General features: G+C 46.6%; 1 protein-coding gene across 3 annotated transcripts in view; it reads left to right on the top strand.

The window, feature by feature from the left end:
* The first annotated feature begins 928 nt into the window (after nt 1-928).
* Entpd4 (ectonucleoside triphosphate diphosphohydrolase 4) overlaps nt 929-23,613 on the top strand; it is a 28,272-nt gene continuing 5,587 nt past the window's right edge. Inside the window, exons 1-9 of one of the 3 annotated variants that reach the window (XM_052191103.1) lie at nt 929-1,070; nt 11,730-11,837; nt 12,943-13,140; nt 13,983-14,188; nt 17,718-17,868; nt 18,478-18,581; nt 19,875-19,934; nt 20,131-20,261; nt 21,804-21,970. In XM_052191103.1, coding sequence (XP_052047063.1) covers nt 11,830-11,837; nt 12,943-13,140; nt 13,983-14,188; nt 17,718-17,868; nt 18,478-18,581; nt 19,875-19,934; nt 20,131-20,261; nt 21,804-21,970 — 1,025 coding nt within the window. In that variant the 5' untranslated portion in view covers nt 929-1,070; nt 11,730-11,829. The other 2 variants (XM_052191101.1, XM_052191102.1) reach the window with 2 other exon arrangements.

The raw sequence follows: 23,613 nt of genomic DNA, 5'->3' as shown, positions 1-23,613 counted from the left end.
TGTAACATTACCAGAAAGGGCAGGTGACCCAAGCTGGTGCTAGACCAAGGATTCCGTTTTAAGATGGAGACGGGCTGGCTCTGTGCCTGCTTGTTTTACCTAATAACTAGCACTTTATAAAGCTCTAAACATAAACATAGCTTCAAGTGTCTAGTAGGATGGCCCATCTGTGGTCCTGTTCCCAGATCTTCATTCTTAAGTACACAGCTCTGCAACGTTAAAGCAATCAATTGAGCTAGGAATACATCATGGGGTCAGTATGCAGAAGCACACATTCTACCTTATTTCTTCTCAAAACTGGGGCACAGGATGTGTTTGGCTTGGGAAAGACAAAACACTCAGTAACAAAATATCTTCCCATTTATAAAACAAGAACAGTTACCGGCAGAATGTGCTGAACTGATTGGGTGAGATGACCCAGTGAATAAAAGTACTTGTCATGCAAGCTTGGGTGTGTGTGTGTGTGGGTGGGTTGGGGGGGATCTGTATTCAGTCCCTGTAACTTAAGAGTGGAAGAAGAGAACCTTCTCCAGAAAATTATCCTTGACAAGCTCAGACACGAGCTGCAGCACATGTGTCCCACAACCCCTAATCATGCACATAAGAATGAATGAATGAATGATAGTGTTCACAAGGGTTAAGCCACAAGACCTAGACCTTGCTAGGCTGTTGTTTTCTGGAATCCTCCGGGGCACGAAGAAAAGCTAAGCCGCGGTCTCAACATCACCTTGAGGCTTGGGGACAACCAGGCTAGCCAGAGATGGCCAGGAGACACGTGGATCTTCTTCTTGCCGCGGCGGGGGGAGCCCAGCAGAGGAGTCCAAAGGCTAAGCCAGCACTCAGTGCCAATCATTTGGTAGGCCCCGCCCCACGCAGGCCCGTTTTCCCACCCTCCCCGACGCGCGCGCGCTCGCCTCCTACGTGCGCGCGCCAGCGCGAGCTGTGACGTGACGTTGGCGGGCGCGCGCAGCGTGGCTCCCGGAAAGGAGCCGAACCTCCGGGAAGCTGGTGGCCGGGATGCGGTGTGCTAGTGGCCGCCCGCCCCCCCGGAGCCGCGGCCCGCCCAGCAGGTGAGGCCGGGGTCCCGAGGGGCGAGGGTAGCGGGAGGCCACGGCCCCGTCCAGCCGTCTCCCCCGCCACATCCGGCTGCCCCCCGCTGCAGCCCCGTGACCCCGGTGACAGGTGCTTGTCCCCGACACCTCGCCGGGTCTTCGGAGCACCCTGACCCCATGGCGAGTGTAGGCTAGGGGAAAAGGACTGTTGCTTCCGGGGCTGGATGGCCTCCCGAAATCTGACACCGACGCATGTAGCATCACGTATTTGTTTTGCTTTGGGGAAGTTTCCTGTTATATTTCCCCCGTTGGGGGAAAAAATGGAGCTGATCGGAAGATGGTGCACGGTTGTGTTTCTCAACTTGAGTCATGCGTGGACCCCTTTTAAAGGGACAAGTCTCCCATTCTCAGGAATATAACCCCAGTCCCTGCAGGGCGTCTCGGACGCCAGCTCGGTGAACACAGGTGCTGGGACCATATGTCACTAGAAAACAAGAGATGCTTTATAATTCAAGACTTGCATGTTACACAGTAAGCTAGAGGCCAGTAACAATCCTAAATTAGACACTCGGTTAACATTAGGTTGTGGGCTTTATAAAGCTTTTGTGAGAGGAAATTAGCCACAGTCCATCCTCAGAGGGGCCTAAAATCGGTATTGTGTTATCTTATGTTTAAGTTATCTTTGTTATCTGGTTTGTTGTTTGACATAGTTGTAGAACTGTGCTTATTTTATATGAGTAGCTTTTTTTTTTTTGCTTAATGTCGATTGGCCATCTGTTTTAAAATGTATTATTACTGCATATGTGTGAGTGGATGATGGGGGGGGCATGTGCCTCCCCCCATGCCTGGAGTTTATAGGATGGATAACTTTTTCTGAGGTTCCAGGAAATGAATTCAAATAGCTGTGCTTGCAGCTTGCACGGTAAGTGCTTTTGCCTGCTGAGCCATCCTGCAGCCCACCCCCCACACCCCAGTCCCGCTTGTTTGGTTGCTCATTGAGTTCATGACTTATATTCTTTTAGCCCTATCAGGAAATGTGTGACCTGAGACTTTGAGACAAACACGAGAATTGATGTAAGGGTCCGTCTTCCCCCTGTGTGCGTTCAGTTTGTTTTAATGAGGGAGGCTACATGTGGATCGTGAGACTTGGAGTGCAGGAAGACATTAGAAAGTATAACAAGTTAGATATAGACTTTAAAAGGATGACCTGGTGGCCCTGAAACATGTGTCATTGTAGAAGCCAGATATGAGGAGCAAACTGCATTAAAAGCCAGAGGCCAGTATCAGAAGAACTTGTGTGGAGCAGGCCCACCTTCCAGGGCAGAGAGAGATTACTGAGAGTGAGGCAAGAACAGGCTGTCGGAAGAGCGTGGGAACAGACGATGGATTGAGGCTTCCGCAGGCTGCAGGCAGAGGCTGGGATGGATCCACAGGCTTTCAGGCTCTTCTTTGGTCAAACTTTGAAGGTAGCGTTTCATTAAGAGTGTTTATAGTAAAAGCAGAAGCAGCTTCCCACAAGATCTATCTTGAAGTAGTGTCGTCTGCTGTGGTCGTCCTAGATGCGTGGGATGCTTGATGAAGAACTGACAGATCCTGGGAGGGGAGTTGGAATATTAGGTAAGGTGCTTGCTGGGAAAGTATGAGGACCTAAGTTCAGATTCCAGTGCTGAGGGAGCCAGGGGGAGGGGGGCCTTGGAGCTCATTGGCTAGCCGGCCTCGGTGAGCTCCAGATTCAATTAGAGACCTTGATTGAGAAAGACCCCGCATGGTGACCTGCCCCCCACACACACACACACAAGCACATGTGTACCTGCACACACATGAACATACAGACACAAAAGAATTGACAGGTCTTAATGAATGATGAGATATTGGTTCAGGAGAGGCTGAGGACAAGGTAACCGTACTGGCGGAGAATTTGGAAGTTGGGGTATTTTACCCAGACTTGGCTGGAGATGTGGACCTGGGACGGGAGTAAAGTCCCATTCTCAGGGGACATTGCAGAGCTGCTGCAGGGCAAGTGTCATCTGTAGAAGGCCATTCAGAGTGGTGGCCAGAGAAGCACGTGAATAGTAGGGGTCGGGCAGCCTCAGCCAGGACTCACTGTTTAACACAGAGGAACTGTGGAGCATGCATTTAGCTCCGTGCGTTCTCCAAGTTGCTTTGCTGCGTCTTTCACCAATAGCTGAGTCACTGCTGCACGGCGGCCGTCTCCTCAAAGCTAGCTCCCTGGCAGACAGTCATTTCTTGCAAGCTCTGCCAGTGTTTGCAGTTGTTCAAGGCGCTCCTCTAATCCTCCATTCTGTTTTGACCCCTCATGTCATCTCAAGCTTTCCAGCTCAGAAGTTAGACTCTCCTTGAGCTTACTAACCTGTATTCGATTGATTGTACTCGAGCATTGTGATGGGAACTCTCGACTGTTAACTGGATGGGTTGGGAAATACCTCAGACATTAGTAAGACACGTGGCTTTCAGCCATGTCTGTGAGAGCATTTCCACAGAGGATTGACAGAGCGGTGACAGAGTGGGTTAGCCCACCCTGAATGCTGGGCACTACCCCATAGGCTAGGTACATCAATGGAGTAAAGAGGAAGAGGTGAAAGCCGGCTAGGGCTAGCTCAGTATCCTCCTCTGTCCTCTCAGGTGCTTCCTGACCACCATGGCACACTGCTCTGCCATGCCCTCTGAAACCATAAGCTAAAGCAAGTCCTTCTCCTGTGGAAGGTTTTCTACCAGGTGCTTACCACAGGGATGAGAAGTCTGACTAACCCAAATCCCATAACACTTGTTTACTGTACCTATGTTTTTCACCAAATAAGCTTTGTGGCTAAAGAGACGGCTTAGCGGTTAAGGGTATTAGCTGCTCCTCCGGAGGACCGGGGTTCACTTTCCTGCACCCACATGGCAGCTCACACTGTCTTTCCGACACCCATACACACACTTAACAGGAGGGGACTCATTAAGAAATTGCCCTGTGGTTCAGATGGGCTCTCTCTTAGACGCTGCTCTGTTGCTGTGAAGAGACACTCTGGCCAAGACATGTCTTACAGAAGAGAACATTGAATTGGCAGCATGGTTACAGCGTTTAGTCTGTTAACATCATGGTGGGAAGCATGGCAGCCCACGTGGTGCTAGAGCAGTAGCTCAGAGCTACTTCCTGACCCATAAGCACAGAGAGACTGGGCCTGGCATCCTCTCTCCAATAAGGCCACGCCTTCTAATCCTTCTCAAATAGTGCCACTCCCTGATGAACAAGCATTCAAATCTATGTGGCTATGGGGCCATTCTAACTCAAGCCACCACAGGCTTTATTCCCTTACATAATATTCTGCTAAGGAGGACCTTGCAGCTAGATCACAAAGGTTCTTGCTATCTCTGGCGACAGGCCCTGCTGCACATTAGAACTTTGTTTAAAACATGACAGCAGTATTAGGAGTTTGCTTGCCTGAGCTCTGGTGCCAAGAATTCTAGGTGCAGAAACAGCAGTCAGAGTTTACATTTTAGGATCAAGTTACAGTATTGTGACTTCTTGGCAACAATCAGCCTCACATCTGTTCTGAGAGAAAGTAATAAGTAATTTATGGACTGTCCTTTCTGTCAAAATTCTATGTCTTAAAAGCAAAGTCCTGGGGAAGCAACTCAGTGATTAATAGCTCCAGCTGCTGTCCCAGAGTCCTCACAACCACTTCAACTCCAAGGGATTTGATGCCCTCCTCTGACTGCCATAGGCACACATAAAGAAAAAGAAAGTAAATCTTTTTAAACTAAAAAGAAAGACCCAAGACCAATACAAGTGCTGTTGAGTTTGCTAAGTATGCTGTCATTCTTGGTAAGGTGCACCTTAGAAATGTCTTTCTTGGACACGCCCACATTCTTTCCTACCTCTACCTCATATTGGCCCCACCCAGCCTTCCTGGGCTCCAAGCTCTCATGGGGAGAGTCCTAGAATTCAACATTCCCATTGGTTGCTTTCTTCATCCTTTATGGACTGTCCTTTCTGTCAAAATTCTATGTCTTAAAAGCAAAGTCCTGGGGAAGCAACTCAGTGATTAATAGCTCCAGCTGCTGTCCCAGAGTCCTCACAACCACTTCAACTCCAAGGGATTTGATGCCCTCCTCTGACTGCCATAGGCACACATAAAGAAAAAGAAAGTAAATCTTTTTAAACTAAAAAGAAAGACCCAAGACCAATACAAGTGCTGTTGAGTTTGCTAAGTATGCTGTCATTCTTGGTAAGGTGCACCTTAGAAATGTCTTTCTTGGACACGCCCACATTCTTTCCTACCTCTACCTCATATTGGCCCCACCCAGCCTTCCTGGGCTCCAAGCTCTCATGGGGAGAGTCCTAGAATTCAACATTCCCATTGGTTGCTTTCTTCATCCTTTCCTGGATGATAGTGCTTTGGGAGTTTTCATGTCCCCGTTGTGTCTCATTCATAGTACTGAGGCATTAATGACTCTTCTTCTCCCACACCAGTTGGTGTTTAACACTCTTCTTTTCTTTGGTTCTTAGCTATTAACTGTTAACTATTGCACAATTGTCATTGATTATTTTGTGCTCAAATTCAGTTGCTATGCCTTCTTCTTTTTCTTCTTCTTCTTCTTCTTCTTCTTCTTCTTCTTCTTCTTCTTCTTCTTCTTCTTCTTCTTCTTCTTCTTCTTCTTCTTCTTCTTCTTCTCCTGTTGCTGCTTCTGCTAGTTCTTCTTCCTCCTCTTCCTCCTCCTCCTCTTCTTCTTCATTTAGATTATTTTCCTTTATGTCTGAGAGTGTTTTCCCTGGATATGTCTGTACTGTACTACATGTATTCCTGGTGCCCACAGAGGTCAGAAGAAGTCAAAAGCATTGGATCCTCTGGAACTGAAGTTACAAATGTGAGCCACCATGTGGGAGTTGGGAGTGAAACCCAGGACTTCTCTGCAAGGGCAATAGTGCTCTTAGGTCCCGAACCATCTTTTCAGCCCTTTACAGCCCGAGTTTTTAAAGTAATCTTTCTTCTTATTTCCAGAAGAGGGAGGGAATCAGACACAGGTAGTTTGTCAAAAGTAATTCTGTGGTTTGTCCTGACGATGAAATTAATATATGCATTGAAAACTTAAACAAGCCTAGGGAAGAAAGTAAAAGTGGTCGTTTATCTCATTGCCACTCAGAAATAAGCAACACTGTTAACATCTTGTTTATCATTTTTTCTTCTCTGTCGGGTGAAGTATCTTTATTTATATGTGGTGGTGCTCTTGCTGTGTCAAGTACAGAATGACAGTTGCCTTTAATGGTCATACTGTGTTCTAGTGTGTAAGTGTGCCCTCACCCCTATAAGTCACATTGGCTTTCCATGTGTTTTTATACTGCTAGGAAGGAACCCAGGGTCTTACACATGCAAGGCATGTATTTATCTTCTGAGTGACATCTCCAGCCTTACCATGACATTCGGGACAGTGTTTTGCTCTTAAGCACAGTTCTGTGGTGACCATCCTGTGCATGTTTCAGTCAAAATCTACCCTATTATTTCCCAGGAGTAAGTGTCTTGGTCAATGTTCTGTTGCTGTGAAGAGACATCATGACCATAGCAACTCTTATAAAGGGAAGTATTTAATTGGGACTTGCTTAGTTACGGGCAGACAGGCAGACATGGTGCTGGAGAAGGAGCTGAGAGTCCCACATCTGGATCCATAGGCAGCAGGAAGAAGAAGATAGAACTCTTGGGCCTGGCTTAGGTTTCTGAAACCCTAAAGCCCATCCTAGTGACACTGCCTCAAACAAAGCCACATCACTGCAACAAGGCCGCATCTCCAGTGCCTCTCGAGTAGCACCACTCCCTAATCACCAAGCACTCAGATATATGAGCCTATGGAAGCCATTCTAACTCAAACCACCACAGTAAGTTTCTAGAGTGTAGAGAGGAGGGGAAGCACATCGACCCTGTCTGCACATGTCACTCCAATGCCTTGCTACCCCTTGACCTCTGCCAGCCTGATGGTTTTCGGGTCCTGTTTTCCTTCGGTCTGTCAGAACACCCTGACCTTGCATCTTTTCTCTTGTTAACTTTAGTTACCCTTGCCTGCTTTGTATTAGTGTGTTCCGAACAGTGGTGGTGCACGCCTTTAATCCCAGTACTTGGGAGGCAGAGGCAGGCAGATTTCTGAGTTTGAAGCCAGCCTGGTCTACAGAGTGAGTTCCATATGTCTGTATTAGTGTGTTCCTTCTATTACTTCATGTGAATGTCTTATAGGCAGAGAATGGTTACCTTTTATTTTCAAAGATTTCTTTTTATTGCTTTTAATTACGTGTCGGTGTGTGTGTGGGTATGTGTGTGTGAATGTGAATCCCTTTGGAGACTCTGGCCATCAGAAACCCCTGAAGCTGCAATTAAAGACACGTGAATGTTTGGTGTTGAAGCTGGGTTTTCCACAAGAGCAACTAGTCCTCTTAACCACAGAGCCATCTCTCCAGCCTCAAGAATGGTTACCTTTGTCTCAAGTATTACAAGTTCCTTTCCCAAGCTATTGTGTTTAAGAATGGTTTGTTATTGTTTTAACATATGCAAAGTTTAAGATTATACATAGGTACATTTTCTTTCTTTTGCAATTTGAGACATTGATATCATCATTTAGAGACAGACCTTAATTATTCTATGATTATATCAATATTTGCTTATGTTATTACTGTTCCTTTTAATGGGTATTTTAAAAATTTAAATCTTTAGGGCATTGAACTTCTCACTATATAAAAAATACTTTAAAAGTGTTATTTTATAAAAATACATTAAAGCTTATTATTAAGCATCTAGTATATTTAAATGCTTTTAAAATTGTATATGATTTTCAGTTGGTTAACATTGTATATGGCCTCTGATTCACAGAGATCCCCCTGCCTCTGCCTCTCAAGCACTGGGATTAAAGACGTGTACCACCACTAACTGGCTATGAAATTTTAAAATATTATTTTTAAAATTTATTTATTTATATGTAAGTACATTGTCACTGTCTTAAGACTCACCAGAAGAGGGTATCCAATCTTATTACAGATGATTGTGAGCCACCATGTGGTTGCTAGGATTTGAACTCAGGACCTCTGGAAGAGCAGTCAGTGCTCTTAACTGCTGAGCCATCTCTCCAGCCTTTTAAAATGTTTTTAATTATATTTATTTATTTGTACAGTAAGGAGGATGGGGAGAGAATTGTATGTTCCTCTCTACTAGGTTATAAATTCTTTTTTTCTTTCAGGTCCTTTTCTTTTTTTTCTTTTCTTTCCATCCCAAACATTGTCCCCCCTTCCTGGTTGTTACCTCAGAGTCCCTCTCCCTTTCTCCTCTGAGAGGGTGGGGCCCCCTGGCACATCAAGTGTCAGCAGGATTTGGGGCAACCTCTTCCACTGAGGCCAGACAAGGAAACCCTGTTGGGAAATGGATACCACAGCGAAGTTACAGCTTTAGGGACAGCCCCCACTCCCGTTGTTGGGGGACCCATATGGAGACTGAGCTACACATCTGCTGCATATGTGTGTAGGGGCCTCAGTCCAGGCCGTGTATACACTTTGGTAGGTGGCTCAGTCTCTGAAAACTCCAGGGGTCCAGGTTAGTTGACTCTAAGTCTCCCTGTAGAGTTCTTATCCCCTTCAAGGCCTTCAATCCTTCCCCCAACTCTTCCATAAGAGTCTCCGGCCTCCATTGTTTGTCTGTGGGTGTATGCATTTCAGTCAGCTGCTGGGTAGAGCATCTCAGAGGACTGTTATGATAGGCTTCTGTATGTCCCTGGTTAGAGACGTGCGGGGCTGTGGGGTAGGGATGGTTATAAATTCTTAAAGGTTGGGTGTAAGTCCAATTATCTATATAGTTCTCCCTCCTAGTGTAGCTGGCACTGGTCCTTGCCTAGGATGGCCTTGTAAAGAGAAAGTGTAACCTCTGAGCCCTCTGCTGTATTAGAGAAGCTCTTAAAAAGGCTCATGCTCCCTTTGTGCCCTGAGCGGTACAGGAATTTCAGTCAATGGAGGACAGAGAGGGGCAGTCTACAGAGGCTGAGGAATCCACTGCTTGCATTTGGTGTAGAAATCTCCTGGGATCCATGATGCTGTCTGAAGAGCTTTTGCTTTGATGTCCACGCCCCTCACAGTCTGTGCAGAGGCCATGTAGCCGTGTGCAGCACTTGGATGTGGTGAGGATTTCAAACATTTCATAGTTACAGTTTTGTATTTAATGTCACAGTGATTGTGATTTGTTCTAGTAAGCATAAACCCGGGGCCTCACTCACGCCAGGCAAGCACTACAACTGTGCCGTGCCCTCAGCCTATGGCTTACTTTTTATATGAAACCAGTCTAACTTCCCCAGGCCACTCTTGAGCTGGGGCTGGCGCGCCCCAGGGCACTGCTCTCGAGTTCCTCCTGTCTCAGCCCCCTGGATAGTTAGAATGACAAGCCTGTGCCGCCACGTCTGGCTGCAGGGTTTCGTTTCAGCTCCTTTAAGTCGCCACATACAACAGCCAGCCAGCTGCTTTATGAGCTGCACAGGGCTTGGGAACCATCTTCTCACTAAGAGCGAAAGTAAGGGACAGGGTCTCTCTTTGATTTGAAGACTTACCTGATGTAGAGGTTCTTAGCCTTTTCCTTCCCAGAACTCTGACCCTTTTAGGAACCTTCCCCCAGAGTCCTGCTGCTTAATGCAGCCGCCAGCTAAGGGTCCCGTGACCCATGCGGTCTAGAGAAGGACTCGAGGGGCAAGAGAAACGATGACGGCAGCACATGCGCAGTATGTAGAAGACAGGGATCACAGTGTGTCACACACTTGACTCTCCGCCACCGGGGTTTCGGGAGAACAGGATGATCATGAACATTTGGGGCATAGCCTAAGCATAGTAAGCACTCCTATGAATATTTAATAACGCAGTAAATGCTAAAGCTAGGTGTGGGGCACACACCTTTAGAGAAGCAGGCAATTCTCTCTCTCTCTGAGTCTGAGGCCAGTCTGATCTACACAGTGAATACCAGGATAACCAGAACTAGGTAGAGAGACCTTGTCTCAAAAACATAAAAGGAAACAAACAAAAAAGAAGTAAATGTAGGTCTGGCGGTGGTGGCGCATGCCTTTAATCCCAGCACTTGGGAGGCAGAGGCAGGTAGATTTCTGAGTTTGATGCTGGCGTGGTCTACATAGTGCGTTCCAGGACAGCCAGGGCTATACAGAGGAACCCTGTCTCAAAAAAAAACAAAAACAAAAACAAAGTAAATGTAGAATGAGGAAAAAAATAAATCAAGGATGAGACCTGGATGGAAAGTGGTGTGTGTGTGCTCGCTGATCTCTGAGAAGGTGACATTGAGTAATGGCCCACTAGAGGTCAAGCAATCAGCTCTGAGGATCGCTCTGAAGCACAGGGAGCAGGGAGGCTACAGAGCAGAGCAAGAGACTTCTAGAAGCTGGTGGGGTCTGCCAGTGCAGCTGGAATGCTGGGGAAAGAGGAGAACAGGTGATGAGGTCAGAGAGGAGCAGCTGGCTGGAGTCTGCAGGGCTGGAGGGCATGGAAGACTACAGCGTTTGTTTGAAGGGCACGAGGTTTTTGGGAAAATCTGAATCCTGGCTTGATACGATCTGAGTTCTGGGTGTGTCAGCCTCAGGGAAAGAATACCTCCCTGCCTATGGTGCTGGGAAAGCACTAGAAAGCCCCAGGTGGGACTTCTCAGAGAAAGCAGTGCAGGCAAGAGGTGAGAGCCCAGCCTAGAACAGATAAGCAAAAGGTTAGGTTTTAGGTGAGCAGGAGCCAGGGGCGGGTTCTGAGAAGTTGGATAGGGAAGATAGGGAGACTGGGGATGAGGATCAGGACAAAGGAGAGGGGGTTGGGATTAAATAGAACAGGGAGTGGGATTTTAGAACCTCGGTTCATGGTCCATGTAGCATCCAGATGCAGAGACTGGGGACTGAGTGGATGTGTGCATGACTTAGAGGAGCTGGGCTGAAGAAACCAGTTATCTGATAAATGTTATACTTGAGAGCTGAGCTGGAGGCGCTAAGTTCAGAGGGAATGACTCAGAGCAAGAGTGAAGTTCGGAGAGAATGAAGTCAGTCTAGGCAGAACGCTGAGGGCCTTGAGGACAGACACCTTGGGGACAGAGCCAAGGATCCCCGACAGGATTCCAGAGCAGAGAGGCTGACTAGGCCGTGAAAGTGTTGAGAGGCCCCAGGAGGTAAAGACAAGGAGAACTTTGAAATCATCCTCAGGCTCCGGCAGGTTAGAAGGAGTCCCTGGCTTTGTGACGTGAGGGCTGGGGCCAGGAGGAAAGTGGGCAGGTGACAGGACTAAAGCACCAAGGCCAGAACACCTTGCAGGGCACTTGATACATCAGAACAAGTGAATACATGCTTCTGGTTCCCATTGAGTTAATTCTGTGTATCCCCCATCTTTCCAAATCTTCTCTAACTTCTCAGTGCTATAATAATGTCATGCCCTGAAGTTTTAGGACTACAGGGATACCTGCAGTAAGAATGTGTACTAGGCTCTCAGCATCTCTCGACTGAGGCCTGTATCTCTAGCAGCATGAAATTGGTGTACCAGAGTGCTGCTTTAATAACCCAGTAGTCTCCACACAAGGGTCACAGTCAGGTGATGTGTGGCTGAGTTTGAGCATCTGCTTGGTATGGCCATAGATATTTTATTTGATTATGCTCTTCTTGATTTTTCTCTCGCTGAACCAGGGTGGCTCTGACTCCATGAAGACGCCAGCTCTGATTCTGTCATTGTGGATACGAGAACTGACTCCCACACCATCAGCTGGACCTTGCTTGGCCATTCAGTATGGGGAGGTGAGTGGTGGGCTCCATCACTAGCCTGTAAACCCTACGATTTTGATGCTGAAGAAATGGATTTTAAGAGAAGAAAATCTAAATCCCAAGAGACAAGGGTTGGAAGTTGTGTTGTAGTAGTCTGAAAACATTGGCCCTACAGAGTCCAGTGGGGCACTTGTCACAGAAAGAAAGGCAGGTGAGCTCCACAAAGGTCAGTGTGGGCCGCAGTTAGGCCCACACAGTGGCATCTTCGGATGTTAGATTAGCACAGGATAGCGGTGCAGAAGAGGAAGAAACATTCATGTAGTGTCCTCAGAGCTCCTGTGACAGCAAACAGTGGAAGTCCAGGGTGTGGCAGTCTGTCTCCTTCAATGAGAGGTTTTAGTCCCTGAAGTACTCTTCACAACAAAGAAGGTAGTAACCAGAAATGATGAAATTTACCCTACAGGCAGCTCCTGCTGACGGCTCTACAGTTTGCCTCTCTTTCATGGCGTACATTGAATTCCTTTCTGTTTGTAAAACACGTCTCAGAGGAATCTTTCTAAAATCAAGGGACTCATCCAAGTTCCCTTACTGATTCCACATAGGAGATACTGTTGAAAGACTCTTTTTCCCATTACTGGGTCATCTGGGAGAAATTTACATTAGAATTGCATGTTAAGAAAATCTCACTTCTTCTAAGCCATTGACTCATCAGTGCACACAGTTTGGTTCATTAGGCTACTGGTGTTTATGGGACATGCCATTTCTGTATCCTCAGTCCCCCTTTGGTGCCATCATCCTTAAATTGGATTTCATTATAGATTTATGTGTTTATCTGGCTAACTTAAGAACTGGGATTCCCTTTTGGGAAAAGGCAGATGTCTTTGTAATATTCTCAAGAAACAGGGGAGATTACAATTATTATAATAATATAGGAGCATTATAACCAGCAGGGCATCATTGTCATCAAGTCATTTTATAATGACGCGCTACATAACCAAACAGCAACCCTGAGCATGCTCAGACAGCCACCAGCAGCCCGGAAGCAGGGGAGCTCATGCTGAACAGTGATCAGGTGAGGCCAGGTCTCAGCCAAGCTTGAGCAATCCAGACTCTAAAATCTGTTTCTTTGGAATTTCAGGATTGGAATTTCCTGTCTCTTTCCTGCCTCTTGGCATTTTAGCATCTCTCCAGTGGGCTGTCCTCGAATTCTGAACACCAATTTACGGCAAATCATTGTCCTTAGCATCTTGGCTGCAGCTGTCTCCCTTTTATATTTCTCTGTTGTCATAATCCGCAGCAAGTATGGGTGGCTGTCAAAGGACAAGAAATTTCAGAGGTAAGAGATAAAGACTTTGTGTCCCAGAAGGAATGTCATTCCTTCTGGCTGACTTTGCTCCAGCTGCTGTGACAGAACAGTGGGCAGCTTATAGACTGCAAGCATTGTATTTCTCATAGCTCAAGAGCAGGATTCTCAGCCTGTGGGTTGTGAGCCCTTGGAGAGTTGAATGAGCCTTTACAGGGGTTGCCTAAGACCTCTAGAAGCTGGGGATCCAAGAGCAGAGTGCCAGCAGAATTTGTACCTGGCTTTGTCCCAATTCCCATCGCAGGAGGGGTGGGGCTGCTCTGATGTCTCCCTCCTCCTGATCTCATCACCTCCCAGAGGATAGTTCTGCACCCCTGGTTAGACTCACAGCAAATGATCATCAGAGGAGAGAACAGTCTCTGGACCATCATGTGATGGCTAAACAGACACAGGAACATGTGGCTGTAGGAACCGGACCCTGTGCTGACTCCCTGCTAATAAATTGGACTGTTAGAAGTGCCTGACAGCTTGCTGCAGAGTCTGTGCTGTAAAAGGCCCTGGGATAGTCAAGGAGCCCCTTCTGTCTGTTTTAAGGTGGGTTCTGAGTAAACATTTACACTTTGGAGACAGTTGTCTCTCTGAAACCTGTGGAGTGTGCTCAGGGGAGGTGAACATATATACCTGAATAGGAGGCTCCCTGTGGGTAGGATTGGTTTGGTCTTCTTTTGACTTATCATCTGGCATAGAGAGAGTGCCAGAGAGAGATCACTACCCAGCATGGAGGTCACTAAGGTGGTGCTTCTGCAATAGGCCTTCCCTGTTAGAGCAGGACAGTGCTCTGTTTAAATAATAATACTCATATATTTCTAAACAAGGTACTTGGCCCGAGTCACAGACGTCGAGGCTACAGACACCAACAACCCCAACGTGAACTATGGCATTGTGGTGGACTGCGGCAGTAGCGGGTCTCGGATATTTGTCTATTGCTGGCCTCGACACAACGGCAATCCTCATGATCTGCTGGACATCAGACAGATGAGGGACAAAAACCGGAAGCCGGTGGTGATGAAAATTAAGCCCGGTATGGGATAAGAACAGCTGAGGACTGGAACCAGGTTCTGGGCCCCCATAATTCTGGGATCCCCTCACGGCGATAGATACTTCCCCTCTTGCTCCACTCTGCCTAGCCCTGCTTCCAAGTTCAAGGCAGGACCTAACCTAATGGCTGGCTTTGTTTCACTTCCCATTTCCTTATCTTAACCACACATCCACAACCTGTGTCTTTGCTGTCACCTGTGGCCATCATCACAGTCGCCCATGATGTGTGCTCATATGTTAACACTGCTGAGAAGATTTTGTTTTGTTTTTCCTGTTTGGTAGCTCTTTCATAAACAGACATTTTCAGATAACTCTTGACAATCTACACTTTAAATATTAGCATATTATTTGTTTAAATGTTGGCATGTATTAGTGATTTTTAAAAACTTACTACGCAGATGTCTACCTTGCTTTCACCCCACCCTTTCTCTTCTCTCCCCCCTTCTCTCTCATTCCTTCCCACTTTGCCCCTTCCTCTTTCTTTCCTGGTGCCTGTATTGACCCTAAGAGTCACATTTGTGAGACTATACTCTGCCAGCAAGCTCTGCCCCAGGCACTCTTTATTTTTGAGACAATATTAACTAAAATACCCAGGCTGACTTCAGCTTACAATTCTTCTGCCTTAGGTCACTGGACTTCACTTGCCCAGATGTATTTCTTATGTTCTAGATTATTCATAAGGGCAACCTTGGGACTTAAAAAGAATGAATGTAACCAGGCAGTGGTGGGGCACACCTTTAATCCCAGCACTGAGGAGGCAGAGGCAGGTGAATCTCTGTGAGTTCAAGGCCAGCCTGCTCTACAGAATGAGTTCAGGGACACACTCATTTTGTTTTATGACAGAGAAACCCTGTCATAAAACAAAATCAAAACAGAACCAAAACTGAATGTCAGTATCCTCAGTTTTTAAAGACAGGATCATTTCACGTCTGAGCCAGTGCAAGTGTAAAATGGAGTCTTGGTTTCCTCATTAAGTAGCCTAAGCGGTGACAGTCTCCAGCCATCTCAGGACCTCTCCACCTGTCCGTGGGTGGTACCCTCTTGGGAACAGTGGGAATGGAACATTTTAAAGTGAGCTTCCCATACTAACACTCAGTAAGCTCGGAGTTAAAACATAGACTACACGGCACGACAGAAGCACTGAACTTCCATTTTGTCTCTCACTAGTGTGTGAGATAAAATATCAAATACAGAGTATTCAATAAATTTATTTTTTAAAATGCCAGAGAGGCACAAAGGAATGATCCATGCTCAAAGAGATGGGCATGCTAGGTGCGCGTTATGATTGCATTACAGTGTGCTAATGGGTCTTGTCATCACACTGTACCCATAAATATAGACAATTATGGTGTGACACAGAAAGTTTAAAACAGAATATTGGTAAGTGAGAACCAGCGTAGTTTATTACCCTTCATCTGAGAAGTGTAAATAACATCAGTGGATTTCCATAAACAAAGGTTCTGATATTTATTTAGTACTAACTTTTAATTTTCCACTGTTCTGACTCTTAACATTATATGTATGCTTAAACTAGAAGTAACTCCAGGGCTAACCTGCTACTGCTCATATAAAAACCTACCAGGAGCCTCATAACTGAAGCTCAGTACAACACTTTGCCTTTTGAGGAGCTTCACATGACAGCCTCAGCACTGGCTGAACCCCTTCCACAGAAGTCTTCCTTAGAAGACTTCCCTAGAATGCTAATGGAGACTAGTTCCCCTTACAGCCCTTGGGATGAAACTCGAGTCCTCACGGAGGTGTACGTCAGGATCTCAGTCATTGCTGGCCTAGTATGGTTCTCCCTCACAGAACGGATCAGCCAAGCAAAACGTCCTCATTGAGGTGTACTTGAGAATCTGTTAGATCCAGTTTAGCATGATTCTGACCCAGGTGGAAATCAGTGAACCATTTTTATAGCAGTGCTCTATCTTGGCTCCTAGTCTCTCGGTGTTAATATAAACAACTCTCTAAGTATATTCAAAATAGATTCTGGTTACTTTGGGATTTAGTTTTCCACTGAACTAGCCCTGTGTGTTAAAGTTTTGCCTTTAACTCCATGTTCTACTGTTTTCCTTTCTGGGTCTACAATTCCCTTATTGTAGGGAAGCAAGAAATTGTAGAACTTCTCAGGTCCCCATTGTTTTGGTATTGCAGGCTCAATGACAGCTATAAATACTCATTTACTTTTTAAAAGATGTATGTAGTAATTACATCTGTGTACCTGAGTGTCTATGCAATGCATGTATGCAGTGCTTAGGGAGGTCAGAAGAGAGCGTTGGAGCCCCTGAACTGGTTGGTTGTAAGCCACCATGCAAGTGCTGGGAACCAAACCGAGGTCCTCTGCGAGAGCAGCCAGTGCTTTCACTGCTGAGCTGTCTCTCCTTAGCTCCCACTCACTTTTAATTGAAGTATTGAACAGATCTGCCTGAGCACCTCCACCTGCCAGGCACTGTTTAGTGCCGGGATACGCACTGAACAAGACACAGTGTGTGTGTGCGCGTGCGTGCGTGCCCTTCACCAGTTATAATGAGACAAGTGTGGGCTGTGGTGTGATGAGCAGATTCTTAGCTGGCACAGGGTGAGCACAGACTGTAAGGAGAGTTGATGTCCTTAGAGTTCTGCTAGGGAAGACCCGTGTGGAAGAGCTGATTGGACAGGCAGACGTTGACTGGGTAAAGGAGGTAGGGGATGAGAAGACTCTTTCTGCAGGGGACTCAGAGGCCTGAAGGCCAGAGCAGGGTACAGAAGAGTTAGTTCAGTGCTTTGAGGTAAGAGAAAGGGACTCGAGAAGAGGCAAGAAAGGGCCATTGTGTGGGTAGCTGTTTATCTCTAAGCTGAGTTTGTCTGGGTCGGTTAGAAGAGCCATAGAAGGCTTTAAAACAAACAAAAAAGCATCCTTGGGTTAGGCAGAGGGATCAGGGTAAACCAGAAGGCCGTGAGTTACACTAGGCCAGCGGTAGATGGCAGTATCTGAAGAAAATAGCATGAACAGACCCAGAAATGGGCGGGGAAAGTGTAAGGCAGTTTGCTCAGGGGCATGGGAGAGACCACCCTGGTTACAGAGTGGGGAACAGCAGCAGAAACAGATCTGTAGTACCAACTGCAGAACACATAGTATTTGGGGTATCTGTGAGCACAGGCAGTGGCTGTGTGCATTAGACAATCACCTTGAGCTGATCTGAAGGTTGGGTAACAGCTCTGGGGACTGAGGGTATGTGCTGAAGACCTGTGGCATGTGGGTGGCATTACAGCCTGTGCAGAGAAGGGCCATTTCCCAAGGGCACAAATGTGCTCCTATGTGGAACACATAGCAGATGCTCAGCCAGACTGATATCCTGATGACAGAGAAGAGGGCAGGGAACCCTTCATGCCACACAGCCGTGTGGAAGTAGAGGAATAGGCAAAACTAGGAAAACAGAGTGGAGCCCAACTCTCCCCCAGATCCAGCACACTGAAGACATTTTCTCTTAGCACCATGACATCCCTGCTGACCTGAATGTCCATCTCTACAGGCATCTCAGAGTTTGCTACCTCTCCTGAAAAAGTCAGTGATTACATTTCTCCACTTCTGAGCTTTGCTGCAGAACATGTGCCTCGGGCAAAACACAAAGAGACACCGCTCTACATTCTCTGCACAGCCGGAATGAGAGTCCTTCCTGAAAGGTGATCTTCCTCAGCCTGGAGGGTGGGTGATCTTGGCAAAGGAGAGGTGGCTTACTGCTCCCTCCTCCTCCTCATCGTTATAGTCTTCATTGTGGCATTGAAAATACTTTCTTGAGTCAGGACTAGTCTCAGGGCTATTTTCTTGTACAGACCTCACCAAAGAGCTTTTAATCTACTTATTTTTTACTATAAATTGTAAGGTTAACTTTGCAGGGGTTTGGGGACAGTCTCCTATACCGGGTTGACCTCAAACTAAATATATTAGCAGAGCCTGGCCTTAACTGTCCAATTCTTCTACCTCTACCTCCTGAGTACTGGGGTTGTGGGCTTATACCTCCATGCCCAGTTTAGACAGTGCTGGGGAAGGAACTCAGGGCTTCACCCATGCTGGACCAGCACTCCACCACTGAGCTGGAAATCACATGATCCACATAACTTTTTCATTTGGAAAGACCATTCCTGAGATAAGCAATCTTTTCAATGAAATCTCTTTAGTTTTACAATTAACTCTTTCATGTAGGATATAACAGAGCCACAAGGTGTCTTTGTTTTTGTTTCAAAAAAAATCAAGGATATGATTTGACAGTAAATTTTGGGACTGCCTTACAGCCAACAGAAAGCCATCCTGGAGGACCTCCTGACCGACATCCCTGTGCATTATGACTTCCTGTTTTCTGACTCCCATGCTGAAGTCATCTCAGGAAAACAAGAAGGTTGGTATCAGATCATCAGTTTGGAGTATTGCAAGCAGTGCCTTCAGAGCCTCCCTCCCTGCTGTGCATTGTATTGAGTCACTGGAAACCATAGCCTTGAGATACTCTTAAAAGACTAAATAAGTCTCTTAGATGTCTGGTCTTGTTGTATAGCCCTAAAACTGTTAAACATAACTCATCTGTACTCACCACATTTAGGGAGTGTATTTTGAACAGACTGATGGAGGAAGCCTGTGTCCTTGCCCAGCTGATAGGTCCTTCTGGGCCATGAACTTCTGACTTAATGCTACCAAGGAGGAATTCATGCCTTTGATTAACTGAGAAAATATTAGTTCTGTTTTAGGGAAATTATCCCACCCGAGTGAGAAACAACCAGTCAGTGAAATGGTTTTCTAGGAGCAGAGACCTAGATGTGTGGTATCTATTCCTCTGTCACCCACCATCCAGCCAGGGTTCCAGTGGAAGACACCGGGAAATGCAGACTTGGGCAGATCAGCCATGGGCTCCTTACAGACAAGTACAGCCCTCAGAATTGTAAGAGGTCACTTCCTGCACCCAAAGGAAGTGAAAAAATACCCTGGAACTGTGAAAGAGAAAGACATCTCTCCTTCCCTCAGCCCAGCTGGGAATGTTCTGAGTGGAACCTTTGGGAAGAGTAAGGGACGTTATCTCAGATGGAAGAGGCTTGGTCCAAGCAAAAGAAGTGATCACTGTTACCTCAGGAATGCGGCTGTGGCCCAGCGCGGGCTTTCACTTGGCCAGATCATGGCCCTGTGGAGAGGCAGTGGTGATGTCGAAAGCTGGATACATCTTGAATTATCATCAGCCTTCTACTTCAGACACTGTTTTTTGGCCCACCCCAACAGGAGAGGATAGAGGAGGTTGCTATGGAAGATTGATTAGCTTGTCACCTCCACCACGTAATGACACAAATCAAGGCAGCAGTGGGAATGGATAGAAATGGGCTGTGGGGAATGTCAATAGGTGTAGGCTGAGACTTGACAAAGACACAAGAAAGATGAGAGGAAGTTAGTGTGGAACCACTGTGGCATTTACATTTTCAACACATCACGGTGGCATTTACATTTTCAACACATCTGATATAAAGTATAAGCTTTAAAATTGAGAGTTCTTGTAAAACCACCAGGGCAAGATAAAACAGCAGAAATGTGTTATTTGGTGATTCTGTCTCAGACTGTCAGGGGTTAAAACAACTGAGACAGCTCACACAGACCAAATTGATCAGAGATTTAAAGCTTAACTATTTTCTTAATTGTGCTCTGATATGTCTAGGTGTGTATGCTTGGATCGGCATTAATTTTGTCCTCGGACGCTTTGAGCATATCGAGGAGGGTAAGTGCTGTGTTTCTACTGCCACAGTGTGTGGTCAGCCCCAGGGCAGAGAAGGAGCTAAGTGTTCTGAGACAGCTCAGCGCAAAGGGTCAGGCGAGCAGAGCTGCTGTCTAAACTGTAGTTGAGTTCTTGGGGAGGAGTGGCCCGGGTGCTCTTCAACACAGCGCTTCAAAGAGAGGGGACACTTCTCTTCCAGATGATGAGGCGGTTGTGGAAGTCAACATTCCCGGCAGCGAGAGCAGCGAGGCCGTGGTGCGGAAAAGGACAGCTGGTGTTCTTGACATGGGAGGCGTGTCTACCCAGATAGCGTACGAAGTCCCCCAAACTGTAAGCTTTGCCTCCTCGCAGCAGGTTATTATCTGGACAGATTGCCTTCCGTTTGGTTCCATTTTCATTTAACATGTCTCCATCCATCTTTGTTTTGTTTCCTGAGTCTGGACACATCTTTACTCTGCTTGCTGAGGTTCACCTTGTCAACCCAGGAGGAAGGAGGCGGGAGAAAGAGGCAGGCCTCAGCCAAGCCGATTGCGTTTGTACATTGAAACTAGCTGGTTTGTTTTCTGAAAGAGTTTTCTCTGTATATGTCAGTCGCATGCCTGAGCTTTGGTGTATATTTTCACTTCAGTCATTAGGAAGTTTTGACCAGCACAATCCTTTTTGTTTATGAATTGTTCTGGAAAATATTGAGGTTGGTACCTAGTACTCCACATCTGGTTCACCCCATCTTTCCTCCAGCCCTTCAGTGCCCTGTCAGAGTCTGTGGTCCTCAGCAGGCTGTGCCTTCCAAAAAGGACCACAGAGCCATTTCCATGTGTCCCAGAATCACCACGTCTCTCATTACTGTTTCCATCAAGATGTAAACTGACACCAACGTGTGGCCTCCTACGCTGTCTGCCCCACAGTAGGGATCATGTACCAGGTGGTGGCTGAGTTAAGCCATGGAACTGAACCAGCCGAGCTGGCAGAATCACCCTGTCCCTCCTGGCTGTGTGACCTCATGCTGGTCCTGTAACTTCTCTGAGCCAGTGTCTTGTGAAAAGTCTCTCCAGCGTGGAGCCATTGAATGGCTGCTGTGTGCCTAGAGCTCAGCCCCCAGTGTGTGCCGAGGAGGCTCCATCACTCCTTGGGAAAGTGCTTTAGAAATTCAAGTATTTGAACCTGTTTCCTACTTCCCATCCCAGCTATGCCTCTAGAGGCCGCCTTACCTGCTTTCTCCCTTCACTGTAAAGTAGCAAACTACAAAGAAAGCTTAGGCCAAACAGGAGAATAAACTCTCCCCCTGGACTCACCATCATTAAAAAAAAAAAAAGCATTGTTAGTGTTTTGGTGGGGGTTTTTTCCATTATTTTTATTCTTGACATATTTTAAAGGTGTGGTTGTTACAGTTTTGCCTTGTATGAGTGTGTGCCCTTTATTCACAGCGCACAGTGTATTCCTCTATAACTGACTACTGCCAATAACCCAACCCTCCCTTAATGTTGACTACTCGGGGACTATTTCTTTTTCTTTTTTGTTTTGTTTTGTTTTGTTTTGTTTTGTTTTTTAAATAAAGGTGTTTTTATTTATTGGGACATTCCTGTGTTTGGGTCTGTGTCCACAGCAAGAGGTAACATAATAGAACTGTGGGTCAGAGAGGAGGAACTATGGTCCTGACCTCCTTTTCAGAAAGTCCCAATACCACGCATGCGCAGCAGCTGCAGCTCCCTCAGTTAGTCATACTGCATTATGAACAAGGCTTAGAGCATCCTTGGGAGGTGGAGCGAGAATCTGCTGCTCTTAATATAACTCTTTCTAGACCCTTCTTTTTTTTTTTTAACTGGAGCTAAAGTTACTTTAAAATACCAAAATGTGTCATCCTTGTACCTACAGGAAGAAGTAGCTAAAAACTTGTTAGCTGAATTCAACCTGGGGTGTGATGTCCACCAGACTGAGCATGTGTACCGCGTCTACGTGGCCACGTTCCTTGGTTTTGGTGGTAATGCTGCTCGGCAGAGATATGAAGACAGACTATTTGCCAGCACAGTTCAGAAAAACAGGTACAGCCCCTACTGCTCCTCAGCAAGGCCCCTGCAGGCCTAGCTCGCTCCTCGTCAAAACTAGACTCAGGTCAAGTACCTTCTTTTGAGCCTCCCCATGCCAGAAGGACTGAGGGGCCCTCGGGTCCTGCCACCAGCCCCTGTCCCACCCATGTGTGCTTGCATTCTCTCTCTTTCTCCATCTGATAGAGGGCGACCCTTACCATCACTTAGATGACTTAGTTGCTCCTGAGTGACTGGGGGCAAAGGCCTGGGAAAGCTCAGACAGTGACGCCACACTGCTACCCTGTGAGGCTCACACCAGGCCACACTGCTACCCTGTGAGGCTCACACCAGGCCACACTGCTACCCCTGTGAGGCTCACACCAGGCCATACTGCTACCCCTGTGAGGCTCACACCAGGCCACACTGCTACCCCTATGAGGCTCACACCTGGCCACACTGCTACCCCTGTGAGGCTCACACCAGGCCACACTGCTACCCCTGTGAGGCTCACACCAGGCCACAGATCTCTGTGAGTTTTTCTAGAGGTTCTAGGTTTGATTCCCAGCACTCACGTGGAGGCTTACAACCACCTGTAACACTACTAGTTCTAGGGGATCTAGTGCCCTCTTCTGGCCTCCATGGGTACTGCTTGCATATAGTGTACAGAGACATACATGTAGGCAAATACCCATACACATAAAAATGACTACTAAAATTTTTGTACAAGATTAAATTGGCCAAGTAAATACACCATTATTTAGCTCTAAAATGACCATTTCTCCTTAAAATGTCCTATCAAAACAAACAAATGAGATACAGGAAGAGCAAGGTGTCTGACGTTCCCAGACTCTGCCCTTCTGATTCCAAGCTGTTTGTTCTGATGGGCACACTTCAAATAAGCAACTGGTATATTGTTAAGCTTATCACTATAATTCATTCTTTGTTTGTTGGATATTTTTCAAGACAGGCTTTCTCTGTGTAATAGTCCTGTCTGTCCTGAAGCTCATTTTGTAGACCAGTGTGGCCTTGAACTCACAGAGATCTGACGGCCTCTGCCTCCCAAGAGCTGGAATTGAAGGCATGCATTACCACTGCCTGGGAGTCCACAGTACCCGACACAGGCAGACCTGGGAGTCCACAGTACCCGACACAGGCAGACCTGGGATTCCAGACCCGGGAGTCCATAGTACCAGACACTAGTATCACTTCCACTGTCAAAAGTTTGGTTTTCTGTTTATTAATTCTGTGAATATTCGCACACACAAAAGGAGGAGAGGTGTTAATTAACAGAATATCTCTTTCAGATGTGACTAGCCTGGTGTATTTCAGTTACAACAAAACTAAGAGTTCTTTTCACAGGGCGCCTCAGAGCTGATAGGGCAGCAAAAACAGCTCTGCCTCCTGCCATCTAGGCCAGTAGCTGACTAACAACAACAACAACAACAATAATAATGCCTCCTGCTGTCTAGGCCAGGGTTGATGGATGGTGATGACGGTGGAGATGGTACAATCAGATGAGGAGACTCAAGCCTTCCTTGTGTTTTCACTCACAATCTCACTAGATGTTCTTGGCTGTGGATTATTGTCCCTTCCTGGACCCCATCCACCCCTTCCTGCACACACTGCATCTTCATTGACCTGTCAGTTAGGCTTTCTAT

The sequence above is a fragment of the Apodemus sylvaticus genome, chromosome 8 (genome assembly GCF_947179515.1).
Source record: "Apodemus sylvaticus chromosome 8, mApoSyl1.1, whole genome shotgun sequence".
Classification (NCBI taxonomy): domain Eukaryota; kingdom Metazoa; phylum Chordata; class Mammalia; order Rodentia; family Muridae; genus Apodemus; species Apodemus sylvaticus.
Note: the sequence above shows the minus strand (reverse complement) of the source record. Positions and strands in the feature narration are given on the sequence as shown.